Source organism: Pezoporus occidentalis, unplaced genomic scaffold, assembly GCF_034315485.1.
Source record: "Pezoporus occidentalis ecotype Australia unplaced genomic scaffold, CSIRO_AGI_Poc_V1 ctg162, whole genome shotgun sequence".
In the NCBI taxonomy this organism is placed as follows: Eukaryota; Metazoa; Chordata; class Aves; order Psittaciformes; family Psittacidae; genus Pezoporus; species Pezoporus occidentalis.
Genome location: NW_026913447.1, coordinates 1,773,733 through 1,794,561, shown reverse-complemented (window position 1 = coordinate 1,794,561; position 20,829 = coordinate 1,773,733). Strand labels below are relative to the sequence as shown.

Genomic DNA, 20,829 nt, shown 5'->3' with positions numbered 1-20,829 from the left:
GCTTTAAAATTTCATTTTTTTTTTAAATATAAATTATCTCTTTAGGTAACAAAAACACTTCCAATGTTTTTACTTACTTGTCCTGCAGATTGCATGTTGTTTTGAAGGTTTATTACTATATTTGCTCCAAATGCAGTACAGAAAATGTCTTTTAAAGTGGGTCTTATTATTTTCAAATAGATGTTATACATTTTTGATAACTGATGTAAAATTAATTGTCTTGCAGACTATTTATAATCGGTGCAAACTTGCTGTTAATTCCAGCCCTGCAGAAAGTAATGGCTCTTATGTTTCTCTTGCTCCAAGGTATGAGCTATATGTTTTCCTCATTAGATAATTTTTCAAGAAGTGTTTTACGATTTTCTTCTTTTAAATGATAGGAGTGTACTGTGATATAAAATCTAATAAACAAGGGTTATCTGTGTGATATGACACCTGAAGATTGTAATCATACAGGAAGGTGAGCGAAGAAGTGAAGAAAAATGCATCTGCATCTACTGGTAGAATTATGCAGTTGTTCTAACTGATTACCTAAATATTCCTTTCTTTTTTTCTTTTTTTTTAAATCATGCTAGATTTCTTCTATCTTGTTGTTAAAGCAGTAGAACTAAGCTTTTCAAACTGTCTTGGTTATCTGTGAGGACAGACCTTGGTGAATGCTTCTCTTTCCTCCAGAGTCTTGAAGACTTTAGACCTGAAAATCTAATTTTGCACCTTATGAATGAAATTGGTAGACTTGTCTTATATGTAAACAGTATATCCAATTGCCTGTTATAATTGTGTGTACACACACACATAGTAATTAGAATTATCTGAAATTTACTGCATTCTACCAGAGTAATGATAGTCTGCTTGCTGTCTTCTGGCAGGAAGAAAGTAATCCCTAAAACATGGTGAATGTGGGCTCTTTCCATGGCTGCTCATTCTTTAGCTGCTATTGGCTCTTTCTGTATGTTGTAGATGTAAATGTATGCAATGTAGTTATCTGTAAGACAATTAGAGCATTTGAGATGTCAGTTGATCCATCCATGCAAAGTATTGCCAGTTCTGTTGCACCACAGCAGAGGCTATCTGGTTGTTGTATATTCATGGAAGAACAGTAAAATGCCAGACTTAGTGACACAACTTTGTACCTTTTATTTAAGACTATGGAATTTACAATAATTAAGCATACTTAGGTAAACACACAATTTGAAAACTATTCAATAGCGTTTCTATTTACTTACAGTTTCAGAACATGCTGCTGGTGGATGTTGTATTACAGTATATGACTTGAGTATTTCAGATAGCAATATCAGTGTAAGTTTGAGCAGATATTGTGTTGATACATGTCAGATCTTAAAACTTCAGGTGACACCTGTAGTCACACTATCATTCTGTGGTAATTTGGTAGTTTTGAAACTATTTAGGCTGTGTACATAAAAACCCACAGCTCAAGCTTAACTAGTTCAACCCTGGAAAACACCAGTTATTTCTCAATAGGTAATCTTATTAAATTGACTGTGTTGCCCCTTGACTCACCATTGCTTTATTACCCAGGCAGGTGTGGGAATAAAAATGAAGTGCCTTAGAGAGTAGATGTGCACTTTGGGTTTTGCTCTTTCATTTTTTTTCACTGAAAAGTTTCTTGTGGCTTTTTTGGTCTTCTGAAGCAAGCGCTACCTGTCAGAGAAGTGTTGGCTCAACAAATCACGGTTGATATAAGCCTGATTAAGAAATAACTAATACACTTTATTTTTCTTTTTTAATTGCTAATGCTCTTGGTAGTAGAGCTAGGTAATGGGGCCCCTAGATACTTCATAAGAACCTACTCCACTAACTAAAGTTGAGTAGTCTTCTGTCTAAGGAGTTGATTTTTCTTTGCCTGAAGCAAGCATTTACTGCCCAAAAAGAAAAAATTATAAGCTTGTATTGCTTAATTGTTTATCTCTGTAGACTGTGAGCTACTGGCTTTTTTCTCTAAGAAAGCTGCCTTGTACACATATGTTATGTGTGGTGAGGAGAGCAGTAAGCACTTTAAAGTAGCGATTCAGTTTATTTTCTTCTGAGATGGTTGTTGGTTGACTATGTACTCAAATAGTTGTGTATTACTTCTATGCTTTTTTCAAAGACCTTTCTAGATAGAGGAATTTATAGAAAATGTATTTTATACTTTTGGCCCTAAAACTAATAAGAAGTTTCTATACACTGTTACAGCAAGCAAAAATGCTTCAAACCCTGGAGTTACATTCCTAATGGAATTATGCCAGTTTTCTGGCGTGTTGTGTATTGGACATCACAGTTTTTAACATGGTAAGTAAAGCAAAGCAACATGACAAAGACTACAGTATATGTGTAGTTTCAAAGTGTGGCTTCTTAACAGTGATAATACACTTTTAAAGAATATATGTCACTATTCCACAGACCTATCTAGTCATGTATTATTTGCTGGCAATGAAATTTCTCTAATAATTAATGTATTAAATTGAGCATACTTTTTCAGGTGGCAGCGTTTAACTCTTGCTTCACTTCTTATAGTTGAAACTGAGCAACTTATACAAAGGTGTTTATGGATAGATTGTCAGAAAAAAATGGGGTTTAGGCAAACAGACAGCAAAATAACTCATTCATAAGTTGGTTGATTTTTGAGTAATATTGTAAATAATTTTGTTTTACTGGACATACTCTATAAAGCTATAGATGTAGCTGCATCAAACAGGTTGTCTGTGCTTTTGGGTTAGACTGATGTGTGCTTTCAGATCAACCTACCATCAAATTATTATTTTTGTAGCTGAGTCAAGAATATCAGAGTTGGTAGTGAGTTTTCAATTAACTCAGATTTTTCGAAGTAAAGCTAACTGTATTGTTTCTATCTGCAGCATGTTTAAGGTTTGCTGTCAGACTAGTATATCTAGAACAAAACATTGAACTAGTCTTTAGCTTAAACACCCCTATCTCAGTATCCAGCCACTGCTGGATAAACCTACTCTTTGGGTTTTTTCTTCTTTTTGTCTTTTTCCTTTTTGGTTGACTGATGTAATTTGGTTTTGTTTGCTTTCCTCTTAGGATTCTGCTACCTTTCATGCAGTCATATGCTAGATCAGGAGGGTTCTCCATTACTGGAAAGATTAAAACTGCATTGATTGAGAATGCAATCTATTATGGCACTTACTTACTGATTTTTGGAGCATTTTTAATATATGTGGCTGTAAACCCAAACTTCAATTTACAATGGTAAGAATAATGTTGTAAGGACTGACATGGGTTCTTATGAAATTGTCATAGGTAATCTCTTCCATATATGAAATGAGTGTTTTTATAATAAACAGGTTTAGTTGATCTGACTTTTGCTAGGCAGTTGGGAAGCTTTGTTGGCTTTTTTTGTGAAAAGGGATTTTTTGCCTATTTATAGAAACCTATGTTTTGGTTTTCTAATTTTGGCATGTGTGGCAGAGGAGCCCCTTGCATTAGCAGTGGGATATTTTTTCTCCCTACAAATCCATTTACAAAGTTAGTGCAGAAACTTTGTCAGTGGTGTCAGAATAACATCTTTCAAAAATCCTGTGTCAGTATTTCCTGTGTAGCGCTTCTGTCTACTGTGGATTCTATTTAAAGGAGATAAAATACTTGGTATTTATAACAGTGCTAATGGCCTTCCATACTAGACACAATTACCATTATGTAATGCCTCATTGCTTTCAACTCCCTCTTTGTATGCAAATCTTATGTTCTGAGACTGTTGACTATAGTGACTGCCATTATAATGTTTCAACCTTGCTTTCAGTAAGTTTGTTAATTTCCTGTTGCTTCCTAAAGAAACATACTCCTTGAGAACAAATATTTTTGTTTTCGCTCCAGAGGAGGCAGAAGTGTGGGAGATACAGAAAAATTGTGGCAGCTTTAAATATGATCAAGTAGCAGACTTGCCCTAGGCAAGAATTACTGATGATACTAAGCCTGTTAAACTTGAAAGCGCTGTTGGTGCATAGATACTTCAGGGTTGCTTTCTTGAGGATGGGGTAGGAGGATGTTTTTTGTTTGGGTGGTTTTAGTTTGTTTTTTTTGGGGGGGGGGGGGGGGTGTTTGAGTTTTGTTGTTCTTTTTTTGTTGTTTTGTTTTTGCAATTTTTCTTTTCCTTAGGAGCCAACTTCAGACTATTGGGATAGCAGCTGCAAACACATGGGGTCTCTTTCTTCTTGTGTTGCTTTTGGGTTACGGTTTGGTGGAAATTCCCCGTTCTCACTGGAATGGGGCCAAGAGAGGTTATCTGCTCATGAAGACCTATTTCAAAGCTGCTAAACTGATGACTGAAAAAGCAGATGCAGAGGAGAATTTAGAAGATATTATGGAGGTAAGCAACTAGCTTTCACTATCAAGTAAGTGAAGGCTGCAGTTAATCATCTCTGGATTTCCTGGTATTGGGCACTTGTGGCACAATATTCCAGTGTGGACTTGAAAACGTGGTGTACATATGTTTCAGTAATGTTCATGCAAATTGTGTATGTCTGCACATATGTTCTTCTCCTTGTATATTTCTGGAATCTTGAGAAGAGTTTCCAAATTCAGTTTGCAGGACCATGCTATGTGCCTTTGAGAAGAGAATATATAGAATATTGGGGTTTTTCCAATCAGTTTATTTTGAGACTGTTTATTGTTATTTGTGAGTGAGCTATAGGATCTAATGCAATTCAAGAACAGAATGGAAATACAACCCGTATGAGTAGCTTTTCCCTGTTCTACTGCTGTGGTACCGTGGCTTGGAAATAATACTACTGAAGAGTTTTGGGTAGGGTGGTAACTGTGATATATCAACATAAAATAATAGCAGAATCTTCATTCGTTAGTAATAGAAGAAATTTCTATAAACATCTGGGTGGGACATAACTCCAAAGCTTACTAGAAAATGAACAAGAAAAACTTGGTTTACAAGGATAGCACTTTGAATTGAATGGAACAGAATAGAGTATTTCATTTGGAAAAGACCTATAGTGATCATCTAGTCCAACTGCCTGACTGCTTCTGCCCTGAACAAAAGTTAAAGCAAATTATTAAGATTGTCATCCAAAACCTGCAGAGGGAGGTACTGATCTCTGCTCCTGGCTATCCAGTAATAGGACACATTGGAATGGTTCAGAGCTGTGTCTGGGGAGTTTCAAACTGGACAGTAGGAAGCATTTCTTTACTGAGAGGGTGGTCAAACCCTAGAACAGGCTTCCTAGAGAGGTGGTTTATGTTCCACCCCTGTCAGTGTTTAAAAAACATTTGGAGAGTGCTTTTAATAACAGTTTAGCTTTTGGTCAGCCCTGAAGTGGTCAGGCAGTTGGACTAGATGATTGTAGGACCCTTCCAACTGAAAATGTTCTGATCTGTTCTGTTTCATTAAACACAACATACTCTGTGCCGTGAGGGCTCTTCTGTGGCTTAAAACCCCAGCATTTTGATGGAGGCACCAGTTCAGGAGTCAGGTATTGACATTATTGGCTCACCTGTTTTTTCCCAAGTCTCCCCCCATTAGTGGGAGAATTGTGGGAGAGGCTACCTGTGCTCCTCAGGTTTTTTAGCATTCTTGCTGGGGCTGTGAAATCTCTTTTAATCAGCGTCAGACTTTTTGTTGTGACATCCTTAGTGCCCCTATGAAAGAGCAGGAATGGATTGCAGTCTGAAGGGTGTACCTGTCAGTCTTGTAGTGATGACCCTGATTTGGGCTCAGGGAGGCAGCAAACTTCCCTGAAAAGAGGGTCTTGTACTAGACTGCTGTCTTGTGCTAGATTGTCCTTTAAGTCAGGTATGGTAACTGACAGATTCTGAGGTTATGTCATATACAACATTAAATATATTTTATTGTTAATATATGATAAAAACCTTCCTTCAATGTTTGGCACTTTTTTTTCCCAACTTCTTTTTCTTTCTGTCTAGAAACAATTGCACTATGATTGCACTGTACCTTAGAAATTCTGGCCAATATTTCATTTTCAACCTTCACAGGAAGACTGAACTATGTGAAAATATGTAAAATTTTTTAAGAATGTTGGTGATGATTCTGAGAGCTTGATTGTTAATAGTATGAGCTGCTGCTGCATCAAATAAATCACAAGATTTTAGCTCTCACCCAGTTTAATTCAGGCTTTTGTTGTTTTTTTTTTCTTTATCAGGGATTATGAAAATGCAAGAAACTGTAGTGGTGGATGATACTTCAAATTTATTTTTTTTATGCTTTTTCCAGTCCAGTGCTCTACTTGATAGGGCTGAATATGTTAGGATTGACTCTTACAGACATTCTTGAGGGATTTTGCTTGTTTTTTATAATCCCACTACATAATAAAAAATCCTTCTCCATAGACTGATCAGATCTCTTGTGAGATGCAGAAGGAATTCAGATTTACTGAGAGGCATCTCTTAGAACAGCTTTTTATATGTGGAAGGACTGTCTATATCCGTTTAGCCTCCTTTGACACACTAAACAAATACAGTTCTTTTGTCTGCTTAATCATCCTATTTGACAGTATCTCTAAGCCTTTCCAATTATTTTTGTCCTCTAAAGTCTATAACTTTTTGTTGTTGTTTTGGTTTGGTTTGGTTTTTAAAGTGTCGTTTGTAACAACAAGAAACCATCAAAACATTATCTCTAGATTGCCAATAGGATGAAGAATAAAATTTGTTTCTCACTAAGCCTGATAAACTGCCAGAGCCAGTTCTGACACAACTTTTCTAGCTGTTAGGTAGCATCTTTTTATTACTAATAAATGCCAAATGGTTGCAGAAGTAAGCTATGTGGAGATAATGTGAGGAAGATATAAAATGAAGAAGTGTAAAATTATATTCATCAAGCTCCTTAATGTAGTAAAATGAAACTAAGCCAGGCAAGACAAACTCCTCCTCTTTACCTACAACTAAAACAAGAAAGTATTTTCCATTTCAGCATTCATGTGTAGAAACTAGTCCTCCACACATTCACAGAGTATTGTTTGCGTACTGGCATAGGTACGCAATAGAAATACTTTAGAAATACTTCAGTTATCTTTTATTAGATATCTAGTAGAGCTATGGCTTTTAGGAAGCTCTGTTGTTTTTAAGCTCTGATGGTTATCTTTTCCATTGGAAGCACCAGAACTCTTACCTGATCCTGTAAAATGTTTTAATCTATTTAGCAGAATGAAACAAATCTGTATTTTTTTTAATTCAACAGGAAGTTCGTAAAGTAAGTGAGAGTATCAAGTATAACCACCCTTTGAGAAAATGTGTTGATACAATACTGAAAAAGGTAACAAATTTCTCATCCTTCAGTCATAATTGTTCAACTGGGAGGGGGTGTTCCTGCACCTGGTGAATACTTGTTCATTATTTTCTTTTCCCCTAACATAAAATCTGTAATTGGCATCTTGTGAGTTTCTGACTGGAATTTGAATTTAAATTCTTTGTAAAATGCTTTCTTTTGATGTATTTTGACATATGCAGTATTGAAACAGACAAATCTACACTTTAAGTGGGCCTTTCCATTGCATGAAATGCACCAAACATTTACTCATAATTAACAAAGAGCACTTGCTATTCCTTTATCTTCCAGTCAATTTTCACTTGTCTTTCCCAGTGTCCTACTGAGTACCAGGAAAGAATGGGTAGGAATATGGATGATTATGAAGATTTTGATGAAAGACAGAACAGTTATCCAACTGAAAAAAGTTTGGTCAAACTTCACAAGCAGGTATATTAATAAATGAGAGAATGCCTCACTTATGCTACCATAATGAGAATAAATGCTAGTCAAACAAAAATTTTCAATGCACTTTACCTGAATTGCTGAGTACAGTGGGTTTTGAGCTTAACAAAAGCTTTTATCAGTGAAAGTATATAAGTTTAATATCCCTAGTAATGTCCAGATCAAATTTCTGCATGTATAAAAAAATGTTCTCACTCCATTATATCTTGACATTGTTTTAACTGTGGGTAAGCTTTGTAATGATTGATTGACACACATTCTAAAAAAGAAATTGTAGTATAAGATTGATATTTGCTAAGATGCAGAAAATAAAATGGTATGTTGGAAAAAGTAGGCTGTCATTGCTACAGATGGATTGTGATGAAAGTGTTACCATAAAAGTCAGTTATAGGAACTCTCTAAGACTCAATTTGGAGTTTTAGAAAGCAGGCATTGTTTATTGCAGTGCAGGGCTCACATGCAAATCATTTTGCAAATGTGAGTGCACCCGTTACTTGCCAGTAGCAGTTATATATTTAGCATATTCATGCATATTTACAGAGTTTCCAGGAAATAATTATAATATTTGCATCCTAATTAAGCATGCTCTTTGTTGCTTGGTGGGGGTCTGGTGGTCACTGATAGTCTTCCTTACTGTGTTTATTGAATGACTTCAGTGCTTGTGCACACTCACAAAGCTCTACTGCTGAGTTAGCAGTTGGTATGTCCTTGCTTCTGTTTTGTTTCAGTCTCGCTTCACTGTGGGCGCCACTCTGCTATCTTCAAGGCTAGCATCCTTGGTCTTATTTACTGTCTCCTTAGTTGTTATCAGTCCTGTGATGTTCCTTCGTGCATCAGCCGAACATTCCTTTCTGTCTACATGTTAGTAAGTTAGAACAGTTTGGTCTGTTCTACTATGTTAAAGGCACACACAATATTATTAGTGTAAGCCTACAAAAGAACTTCAAAACACAGGAATCATGTAGATAGTCCTTTTATGATTTATGTATTTAGGTAATTAATTACTGGCTTTTGTTAATATACAGAAGTAATCTTTGCAATCCTGCAAAATACACATCTGTAAGGGATTTTGCAAGGCTTTTCTCACATTTCTTGAAACAAGTATGTTGTAACCATAATTTCTTGGAATTTGTTGTAGGTAATCTATTCAGTACAGAGACATCGTCGTACACAAGTCCAGTGGCAAATTCTTTTAGAACAAGCGTTTTACCTAGAAGATGTGGCAAAAAATGAAACCAGTGCAACTCGACAGTTTGTTCATACCTTTCATTCCCAGGAACCAGAGAACAAAATCATTCAGTATTTCTACACACCAACTGTTGGTAGGTGCTGTAATGCAGATTTTGAATATGCAGAGGAGTAACTGGTACTGTTCGTAAGAAGAATTTATTTTTTTAATGTAAAAGGTTCAGTTACAGTAGAGGGAAACAAATATGCATCTTAATGCATTTCTGTAATGGAATAGACTTCAGTTACTGATCATAGGATCATAGAATAGTTAGGGTTGGAAAGGACCTTAAGATCATCAAGTTCCAACGCCCCTGCCATGGGCAGGGTCACCTCACACTAAACCATGTCACCCAAGGCTTTGTTCAGCCTGGCCTTGAGCAAAGTCAGGGATGGAGCATTCACAATTTCCTTGGGAAACCCATTCCAGTGCCTCACCACCCTCACAGTAAAGAACTTCCTGCTTATATCCAATATAAATTTCCCCTGTTCAAGTTTTAAGCCATTCCCCCTTGTCCTATCACTACAGTCCCTAATGAAGGGTCCCTCCCCAGCATCCGTATAGCTGCACTTCAGATACTGGAATGCTGCTATGAGATCTCCATGCAGCCTTCTCTTCACCAGGCTGAACAGCCCCAACTTGCTCAGCCTGTCTTCATACAGGAGGTGCTCCAGTCCCCTGATCATCCTCGTGGCCCTTCTCTGGACTTGTTCCAACAGTTCCATGTCCTTTTTATGTTGAGGACACCAGAACTGCACACAATACTCCAGGTGAGGTCTCACGAGAGCAGAGTAGAGGGGCAGGATCACCTCCTTCAACCTGATGGCTCCTTTTGATGCAGTGCAGGACACGGTTGGCTTTCTGGTCTGCAAGCGCACACTGAAGCCAGCTCATGTTAATTTTCTCATTGACCAACACTCCCAAGTTCTTCTCCACAGGGCTGCTCTGAATCTCTTCTCTGCCCAATCTGTAGCTGTTCCTGGGATTGCTCCGACCCAGGTGTAGGACCTTGCACTTGCCATGGTTAAACTTCATAAGGTTGGCATCAGCCCACCTCACAAGCATGTCAAGGTCCCTCTGGATGGCATTCCTTCCCTCCAGCGTATCAACTGAACCACACAGCTTGGTGTCATCAGCAAACTTGCCGAGGGCGCACTCAATCCCACTGTCCATATCAGTGACAAAGATGTTGAACGAGACCGGTCCCAACACCGATCCCTGAGGGACACCACTCGTTACTGGTCTCCAGCTGGACATTGAGACATTGATCACAACTCTTTGCATGCAGCCATCCAGCCAGTTCTTTATCCACCGAGTGGTCCATCCACCAAATTGATGTCTCTCCAATTTAGAGACAAGGATGTCGTGTGGGACAGTGTCGAATGCTTTGCATGAGACCATGTAGATAGCGTCAACTGCTCTGCCCCTGTCCATCAGTTCCGTAGCCCCACCATAGAAGGCCACCAAATTGGTCAGGCAGAATTTCCCCTCAGTGAAGCCATGCTGGCTGTCACCAAGCACCTTGTTGTATTTCTTGTGCCTTAGCATGCCTTCCAGGAGAATCTGCTCCAGGATTTTGCCAGGCACAGAGGTGAGACTGACTGGTCTGTAGTTCCCTGGGTCATCCATTTTCTCCTTCCTGAAAATGGGGGTTATATTTCCCTTTTTCCAGTTGTCAGGAACTTCACCTGGCTGCCATGATTTTTCAAATATGATGGACAGTGGCTTAGCAACTTCATTTGCCAGCTCCTTCAGGGTCCGCAGATGGGTTTCATCAGGTCCCAAGGACTTGTGCACATTCAGGTTCTTAAGATGGTCTCAAACCAGATCCTCTCCTACAGTGGGCCTAAGGTCTTCATTCTCACATTCCCTGTGTCTGCTTTCCAAGACTTGGGTGGTGTGGTCAGAGCATTTGCCAGTGCAGACCGAGACAGAGAAGTTATTGAGAACCTCAGCCTTCTCCAAATCCAGGGTCACCAGTTCTCCTGATAGCTGCTGGAGCAGGCCCACGTTGTCCCTAGTCTGTCTTTTATTCACAATGTACCTATAGAATCCCTTCCTGTTATCTTTCACATCCCTAGCCAAGTTTAATTCTAACTGGGCCTTAGCTTTCGTAACCTGGTTCCTAGCTTCCCAGACAACATCCCTGTATTCTTCCCAGGCCGCCTGTCCTTGCTTCCATCTTTTATAAACCTCTTTTTTCCTTCTAAGTTTCCTCAGCAACTCCTTATCCATCCATGGAGGTCTCCTGGCCCTCCTGCTGCTCTTCCTTCTAGTCAGGATGCAACACTCCTGAGCTTGTAGCAGGTGATCCTGGAATATCAGACAACAGTCTTGGCCCCCCTGCCCTCTACAGCTATATCCCATGGAACCTGGCTAAGCAGGTTCCTGAAGAGGCCAAAGTCTGCTCTCTTGAAGTCCAGAGTTTGCTGCATGCTCTTTTCACTGTCCTGAGAATCTCGAATTTGACCATCTCAGGATCGCTGCATCCAAGGCTGCCCTGGAGTGTCACATTTCCAATGAGCCCTTCCCTGTTGGTGAGCACAAGGTCAAGCATGGCACCTCTCCTTGTTGGCTCCTCTGTTACTTGCAGAAGGAAGTTGTCTTCTGCACAATCAAAGAACCTCCTGGATTGCTTGTGCCAGGCAGTACTGTCCCTCCAACAGATATCAGGGTGGTTGAAGTCCCCCAGGAGAACAAGGGCCTGCAAGTGTGAGGCTGCTCCTATCTGTCTGTAGAGCGCTTCATCCACAGAGTCCTCTTGATCAGGCGGTCTGTAACAGATCCCCACAGTAATGTCCCCCATAGCTGTTCTCCCTTTGACCCTGACCCACAAACTTTGTTAGCTGCTCATTGGCTGGAGCAGCTGAAATATCTCTACATCGCTCCAAGCATTTATTATAGGTGCTGGCAACTGACTGGGTGTGTTGGGATGGAATGATGCCCCCATCCCCCAACACATCTAGTTTAAAGCTTTCTTGACCAGCCTGGCAAGCCTCTTACCAAAACAGTCCACAGGCCAGCTTCACCAGCGTCTGGTAGACCTGGCCTCTCAAATCGAGTCCCATGTTCTAAATACCCAAACCCCTGACTATGGCACCACTGTTCTAACCAGTTATTAACCTGCCAAATCCACCTAGCCTTTTTAAGGTCCTCCCCTCTATCCTGGGGAAATGATGAAAAGACTGTCTGAGCTCCAGAGCCCCTAACCATCTCTCTCAGGGCTCTGTAGTCCTTAATGTTCTCCAGACTACTGCTATCTGTATCTCTAGCACCCACACGAACTACTATAAGTGAATAATAGTCAGTGGGACTTACTAGACCAGGCAACCTCTCTGAAACATAAATATTGTTTATATATATATATTATATGTATACATATATATATATATATATAGAATCTAAACTTAAAAGCAGGTGCATGTTGTAATAGAAAACTTTGAAGCCTTAGAAGAAAGAAAACAAATTATTAAGTTAGCAGATGAAATTACTGCATCACAGATACCTTCTGCATTTGTGGAACATTACTGAGATGGCACCACTCTTCTGGTAAAGCAAAGAGAAAAAGATTCTGTCTGTCATGTACTGAACATAAGGAGATGTAGCTGCTTGTTCATCTTTTCAGAAGGTGCCTTTTCCCATGTTTTAACTTCTAATTTGTTGTGCAGTAGCAATGGGTTATTTCCCGGGTAGGACAACATCATTTTAGAGCCTAAGCTTTGTTTCCAAGAGAGTAACAGACGAACAAACAAAAAGTGGATCACTTGTAGTATCTGTGCCAAACGTGAAGAGTTCTGTTCTGCACACCCCACTCTCCCCAGTCCATTTGCAAAATTTGCCTCCCAGATTCCACCCTGTTTTCTCCTGTTTTCCGTATGATTATTTAGAGCTGAGCCAGATCTCTAGGCTTTGGAAGACGCCTAAAATTAAGTCTGTGACCCCGTAGATTCTGGTCTTCATTTTAAAGGCGTGTGTCCAAGAAGTTTGTGACTTTTTGTGAGGGAGTTCAGTTTCTGGTTGTGTAATTTTCATTAACCCTTTCCAGTTGTATGTGTGTTTTTTTTTTTCCAGAGTGGTACTGGGAATGCCTTCTACGACCATGGTTTTATAGGGTGCTTGCTGTTGTTCTGGCCACATTCTCTGTCGTTGTTGTGTGGTCAGAGTGCACCTTTTTCAGCACAAAACCAGTTTTATCACTGTTTGCAGTTTTCATACAGCTGGCAGAAAAGACATATAATTATATATACATAGAGGTAAGTTTGAAATAATCAGTCAATAAAAATCTTTCAGGTAATTTGTTACCACAACATTAGACCAGATTTATTTAAAAGTAAGCCTCTAAATAATCTGTCAACTCTCAGAAGGTCTCTAAAACATGTAACACCATTGTTTCTGTGGAGTGAGTCAGCCTTTTGCCACTTTCTTAAAACTCTCAATGCAGGATGAGCGTGTGACCCAGTTGAGCTGAATGTCATGTGTGGAATAATCTGTGAAACCTTAACTTGAAGTTTTGTGTTTAATCAGCCATGTGTGACCTGTCTTTCCTAACCAGGAATTTGCTGCTGACCAGAAATACAGCCTCAGGTGTAGCTAGCATACACATGTACAAATTTATCAGTAAAGGAACTGAGCTGAAAAATTCCAGTATACTAACAAAATAGGTTGCATCGAAAACACTCATTTTTATCCCTTTTTGTGGGAAGAAATGCCAAGTTATCATAGTAATTATCAAGGTAATTACAGCAATTTCATTTACGTAACAAGAAGTAGAATTAATACTCAAAGGGTCAGTTATCATTATATGAAATGCAGGATGTTAAAGTATAATTCTTAATTGGTGAAAAAAACTCCTGAAGTTTCTTAGAGCAGGTGAGAGCTGGTGTTGCTGTCCCATCTCAAAATAAAAAATTAGACTGCAGTCAACTTATTGCCTGCACAGACTGTGTGCTGAATGCAGTAAAACCTTTAGTAGAGTTCTACATTCAAGTGACTTTTATATTTTTTTTCACAGATGGCCTGTTTTCTTACCATCTTTTTCTTAAGTATCTGTGTTTACTCTACTGTCTTCAGGATCCGTGTATTTAACTATTACTACTTATCTTCACATCATCAGACAGATGCGTACAGTCTCCTTTTCAGTGGCATGTGAGTATTTTGCAGATTTTCTGTCAGATACTCAATTGAAGGTGTCCATGAAAGTTTCATTTATATTCTTTCATTTAGAAACATACAGGTATATTCTGTGAAATACCAAGTTACAATTTGTGAATATCATTAGTCCAGTAAATTGTTTTAAATGCTGTTGCTTCTTGTATTTGTGCAGGTTATTTTGCCGTCTTACTCCACCATTATGCTTGAACTTTTTGGGCTTGACCCACATGGATGCAATAATCTCTCACAAAAATACTCAGCCAACTGCTTATACATCTGTAAGTACAGAAAATGTGGGTTTGAGCCATCTATGTGATTTGGAAAATAGGCACAATATTTTAAAATATTTCTTATATTAAGATTCGGATATTAAAATATTTTCATTACTATTACACAGGTAGACATACTTACTTATAGTTCAGTAATGATTGCTAGGAGTCATCAATAGTGCAGTTTTTCTGTTTAGGTCTCTTTATCCTAAGAAAGTAAAGTGTTACTGTGAAGAGTTCAGACTGTGCTTCACTTCTTCAGAGCTTTAGCTTCCTCTGTTTTTAGCGTATGGGGCATTTTTATAGACTAGGAGTGAACCTAACTTGCCACTAAAAAACAGTGAGTTTGGGATAACTGAACCACAGTTTCCGCAGGACAGCAGGTTACATCTCACATCTTTGTTGTTAGCAAGTGGATTCTTAAGCGTTGCCCAGAGATGCCTTTCGCAGCAGATGAAAAAAGATCCACCAGATTTGAACTGGTTCTGGATTAGGTGAGACAAGATCAAGCATCTTGGAAACCTCGAAGTGGATACACTGCTAGAGGCAGCCTTTATATCTGCTTATTCTGGGTCAAGTGTCTGAAGCAGATCTGTGATAATGATATTGACTGATTTTCAGTAAATGTAAAGGATTCTGTGTTTGTGTGTTGTGGACTGAAAACAGTAAGGTGGGACAATCTTTATGGATATATGTAGAAAATACTTGATTATAGCTTGGTTTTGGAATTTTTTTCCAGATAATGGGATCCATGAGAGTACTATCCTTCATTGCAGATGGATTTTATATATATTACCCAATGCTTGTTGTCATTCTCTGTATTGCCACATACTTCAGGTAAGTGATATGCAAGACAGATCCTCTGTGTTTCTTTACATGAATAATATTAGTTTCAGTGATCAGTGAGATATTCTCTTCTCCTTTTCCAGCAGATGAGTTATGAAATAATAACAAAAATGCAAAACCTAAACCAATACCTAGCTGTTTATATATGTGAAATGTACACATTTCAAGAATATTCATTATATTAACTCATAACTGAGTTGTGGAGGCTTTTTCCCCATTAAACTTCATTCCTAGATTTTGAGGTCAGATCTGTTCAAACTTTGGAGCCTGCTTAGATTCTGCTTTTGAGATTAAAATTACCATGAGGAAACTGTTTTCAGCAAGGTTTTCTAATATATTAAGAAGCATTAGCTGAAACTGTAGTTAATAAACTTTCTAATTGGTACAATGATTTTCTGATCCATACCAGACTTCAGTTTGAAAATATAGTGGTTTAAATCGTTTGATATTGTTTCCCTAAGGCACAATTTCTTGGCAGCTGTAAGGGTAGTTACAGAAAATACTGCTATATATATTATATGCTTGCTTTATCCTTACATTTCAAAATGTTTGCTTTTGAGCTCTGTAATGGTTGAGATACTGTAGGTTTGCCCAGCTACGTTTATGTTCTCTTCCTTTATTTTGCATGACTCATGTACATTGTAGTAAAACACCTTGATCTGTCCATAAAAACCTACGTGCATCCATATATAATAAGACAACAAGGATCCTGTCCTTATTTTTGCATGCTTACTTTTAGGTTAGGGTACAAAAATGGTGGTGGAGGGGAAAAAAAACCCAACAAGCAAAAAAGCCCCTCAAAAAACAGTGAAGCCAACAAGAAGAAAATAATTTGTGTGACTTGTTGTCTGTGACCCTGGGTCTTGAATGCCATAGTGAAAAGGAAGAGAAGAAACTGAGGAGAGGAGCTTGCTTTGCGAGGACTTTGCTGCCCTCTAATAATTCAGATGCATGTAAAACACTAGATAAAATCTATCAAGGAAAGCTGTTTAATGCAGCAGTCTTAAAGTTCAGATAGTATAGGCAAAAAAAGCTTTTCAGCGTAAATATACAATGAAGCCAACTTTGAACATGATATTGATACACCAGTTTGGAGAAAAACAGCAACAAAACCAGCAGTTGTGTTCTCAAGTGTGAAGCTGAAAAGGTGAAAGTGGTTTAGTGCTGTCTAATTCAAGGACTAGGTTAAAAAAAGTGGAGCAAGCTTTTTATCTGACTGCTGCCGAATGTGTATTCAGCCAGCATCCCTGCAGTGTAAGAATATGCCATGTTTCTCCCGAGTGAAACCTGAGATGAAGGTGGCTTTCCTGTTGCTACTATTTCAAAACCACAGATATCTTAATAGGCGGAGTTTTTTGTAGTAATTGTCTTCTGACAAAGAAGAGTCAATGAGATATCATGGGTATAAATTTTGTTATATGTGAGAACATTTCAAGCAATTGTCTTAAATCACTACTCTCAAGACTATAGACAGTGTTATTCTCAATTTGAATAGGAGTATTCCATCACTTTCAGTTGGATATGCGAAAATGTCACTATTGTGAATTTTCTGATTTCTCAGTATAATAATGTGTCTTCTATATTGCTTTATTCTTGAATTGTCCATAAATTTCTGAGTAATTTGTTTCACATTTTGCATTGTAATACCTCTATTCATTGTAAGTTAACAAACAAAATTGCTTCTCCGGCTTTACCAGTTTAGGAACTCGTTGTTTGAATCTTTTGGGATTTCAGCAGTTCATGGGGGATAATGAAATGACCTCTGATTTGATTGATGAAGGGAAAGAGCTAATCAGAAGAGGTAAGTTGGGTCGTCTATCCTAGTTGTCGTGGTTTAAACCCAGTCAGGTAGCTTGTTACTCCCAGTTACCCCTCACCCCGGGCATGACGTGCTGTGGTATGGAATACCTCCCCGGCTAGCCCGGGTCAGGCGCCCCGTCTCTGCTTCCTCACAGCCTCCCCTCCTCCCTGGCAGAGCATGAGCCTCACAAAGTCCTTGGCCAAACCAAAATATCCTTGTTATCAGCTCTGTTCCCGAGCTGAAAGTCAAAACACTGCACTGCACCAGTTAACACAAAGGAAAAACATGACTGCTACTGCGGAACCCAGGACACTAGTATTCCTATGAAGTACACTATGTCATGAGCTGCCCAAACTCTGTTGTCTCCTTTACAGTTTTTTGCTGCTTCACCTAACTGTGTTTTATCACAGAAAACATGTTGTTCTGTAGAGCTGTAATTATCTGCTGGCTTTGAAAGATTTTTATTTTTTAATGTAATTCTTATTGAAAGTATTTTGTGAAAGTTGTTAAAAGCGATGTTTAGAAATTAAAATCTTTGGATACAATTTTATATTGTGAAATAATTTTAGACCTCTTTCACAGTTATTAAAAAAGCCTAGATTTTCTTAGAGTAGGTTTCTTTGTGGATTTGGGTTTGGTTTTCTTTTATTTTTTTCTTTTTGAGAGAGATGCATGTCTCTCCTTCCCTTAAACAAGAGATTACTATCCTTTGATGCTGAGATGTTACATTTACAGCTGTATAGTAGATACAGACACAAACTATTTGGGTAATACTTTGGGCCTCCCAGAACTTCAGCAAGATTTTAATTTGATAATGCTCAAGTTTGTTCTTAACATCATACTTTTTCCAACTACTTTTTTTTTTGTTAGCTAGTATCCACGTCATGCCTTGACCCAAGATACCATCACGATTAATTAATTCCAACAAGAAACTCCATAATGATAGACAAGCAGCTTTGTCTTTTGTTTTCATTTAATTGTATGAGCTATTTATTTCTATGTAAGTAGGAATCTTAGCAAGTTAACTTTGGGTTTTCACTGTTGGTTAAAAAATATTGGTAATGTTTTTTCTTGTATGGAGCTCAGCTGGTTCTTTTTTTTTCTTATATAGAGAAAAGAAAACGTCAAAGGCAGGAAGAAGGTGAAAACAGAAGAAGGGTATGAGATTGTTTTAGCTAATTACAATATTAATATACTGCAATATCTGATAGGATTCGCCATTGCTATTTAATTCAGCATGTTCTATTTCACAAAAATGTAAGTCCCCAGTAATTGATGGAATCAGTTTAATCTTGGAGAGTAGTCTTGGCTAGGAATTGGGGGGGAATAATTTACATTTTAGTTTTAAAGGGTAAGAGAGAGACTCTGGTCACACTACTTGGTCACTTTTGTTACTGTGCTGTGAGAGCAGCGTATGCCAATAGGTATAATAAGCATTAAAAACAATCCTGATTGCTAGGATGCAGAATAATCTGAAATGGCTTATTGTCAGTCTCTTATGTTGATACTGCTCTGCTTGAAATAACTGCAGTTGCACTGTCATCATGTTCACTGAATTAGGGACTGTATACTCCTCCCAAATGTACCTGTTGCTTTGTATGCCCTTTGGAAAGTAATTGACACAGATTTTTGTTTGTTTGCTTGTTTTCAGAGGATGGAATTACATTTAAGACAAAATTAATACTTTCATCACTGGGTAACAAACAGAATGTTTGATTCAGATCAGACTTTCGGTGCATAATGACTTGAAAAATCTATGAAAGCGGTCAATCTGGATAAAAATAATTCGGGCAGCTTCATTTTAAGGGGCATCAGTTAACTATGGCTTTAGTTTTCCATTTGTTTGTAACATTTGGAATTTAGTATAGAAAGTCATGAAGAGATAAATCAAAAGATGCATGTAAAAAATGGACTAAAGGAAGGGAAAAAATGTTATCTGCAGAAAGGTAGGATAATATTGGGACTAAAACCTCTTGGCTTTTCAAGCTCAGGAATACTTTAATTCTGGATGACAGCCAGTACAACCAGGACAGACAGGCCTTTCTTCTGATCCTCTTCCCATCTCATAACTTTAGAACTTGAGCATACTGTTAAATAAAATAGTAGCAAAGGCATGCTGCATTTAGTATACACTGAAATGATCTGACATTAATAAACAATTCTGGTTCAACAGCAGACTCAGTTTCAGATGTTACCTGTTTTTTGAGTTTACATTAAATACTGTAGTGCTTTAATTCTTGAAACTCTTTGGGCTTTAATTCTTGAAACTCTTTGGGCTTTTGAGAGTATTCTCTTTTACTGGATCATGATTAAATGTTTGATCCTTCTGCAGGTTAGAACTAACATGGCATAAATTAGCGCAAGAAACTTCAAGTATAGAGTTCTTACCAGCCCATAATCTGGGATCTAGATATGAAACTGGAAGTTATTGGAGCAATTTTCTGGAAAAGTTGCTTTGGAGGAAAAGTTTTTGTTGAGACATGAAGTTGTTTCCTAATAAAAGTATGAGATGTCTTGTTCTTTAATATTTCATTACACTTGATACTAAGATGTTTTCATACTAAAACATGATGGAATGGAAACACAACAGAACAAGAAGCTAAGTAAACATGGCTTGTCCAAATATTTTTGTGCTATCTGCTTCTGTTTATTTTTCCATTCTACCACTAGATGGAAGTAGAACTTAAAAAAAGCAACCTTCCCACCATAATTTGGAGCAGTGTCGTGAACTTTGAATGCAGATTTAATATGTAGTTTGTTTTCTGCAAGCCTTTTTTCTAAAGAACTTTACAGTAACTGGTTTAGTGAAGGGATTTATTGAGTTTAAAATACATACCAAAGTTCTTCCTGTATAAAGATACTGAACAGGAACACTTTTAAAGTGTTGCTTTCATAGGATGATGTAATTGACCAGTTAGCTCTACATTGCAGATCTGGAATATGTCTTGATTCTCCATAGGCTTTTGTTGTGTTGCTTTTTCCTCACCACTTACATTTCCTTATTTTATCTTTTTTCCCAGGAGTGGAAAGAGCGATATGGAAATAGAGATGATTCCACTAGAAACAGAGTTGTCCACACAGACCAAAAAGAATCCAGTTTCTCAGAGGCCAATGCCAATAGACGTAAGCTTTATGGAGTTTGTGGGGAGTTTGATTTGTTTTTTTATTCTAATGTCTTGCCTGCACCACACTGGCTGTGTGTGTAGCTTCAAATACATTCTTTTTTGTCTTAGTTGATGTGCTAATATATTCCTTTCTTTGGCACAGTGCCATCTTGCCCGTTAAAGCCACCTGAAAAGAGTACTGTGTTTCTTCCCATCTTCTGTACTCTCTCTAGTTGAGGTTGGAGATTCTGGCTAGTTTCAACACCTTGGTCTTCTTATGGGACATATAATGGCCGCAATGAGAGTAGCAGTTGTCAACAAAGAGGTTATATTTAGGGTATATCTTGAAGTTTGCAATTTTAAATATTAAATCTACCTCTTGTAGTTGCGAAGTAACTCCTCAGATGGGTATAATTAAATTATCAGATAGATGGCCAATGAATGTGAAATCAATAACATATCACATGAGTGTATACGTACTCATCTAATAATGTCTGTTAGCACAAAACATTTGTGGGTGCTCCATACTTCCAAACAGTTTATTTGTCACAGTCTTAATGTTTTTTTTATGTACTTTATGTGCCTTTTGTAAGCTAATGACAAATAAGAAATGAAATTTAAAAAAAAAGAAGGGAAAAGGTGGGGGAGAAAGCAAGCTCTGAACATGCTTTCGCAACAAATCTGGTAGATTTCTCCTCCTCTTTACAGAGTTGCAAACTCATATTTACAGAGGT

At 37.9% G+C, this 20,829-nt stretch overlaps 1 protein-coding gene across 2 annotated transcripts in view; it reads left to right on the top strand.

The window, feature by feature from the left end:
* LMBRD2 (LMBR1 domain containing 2) overlaps positions 1-20,829 on the top strand; it is a 39,261-nt gene that overhangs the window by 8,530 nt on the left and 9,902 nt on the right. For both annotated transcript variants that reach the window (XM_062612951.1, XM_062612952.1), the window contains exons 3-16: positions 227-306; positions 2,197-2,292; positions 3,046-3,213; positions 4,120-4,330; positions 7,166-7,240; positions 7,568-7,681; positions 8,835-9,018; positions 12,996-13,177; positions 13,936-14,069; positions 14,248-14,353; positions 15,084-15,181; positions 16,888-16,991; positions 18,103-18,149; positions 20,012-20,114. In XM_062612951.1, the coding sequence (XP_062468935.1) occupies positions 227-306; positions 2,197-2,292; positions 3,046-3,213; positions 4,120-4,330; positions 7,166-7,240; positions 7,568-7,681; positions 8,835-9,018; positions 12,996-13,177; positions 13,936-14,069; positions 14,248-14,353; positions 15,084-15,181; positions 16,888-16,991; positions 18,103-18,149; positions 20,012-20,114 (1,702 nt within the window). The remainder of the gene's footprint in view (positions 1-226; positions 307-2,196; positions 2,293-3,045; positions 3,214-4,119; positions 4,331-7,165; positions 7,241-7,567; positions 7,682-8,834; positions 9,019-12,995; positions 13,178-13,935; positions 14,070-14,247; positions 14,354-15,083; positions 15,182-16,887; positions 16,992-18,102; positions 18,150-20,011; positions 20,115-20,829) is intronic.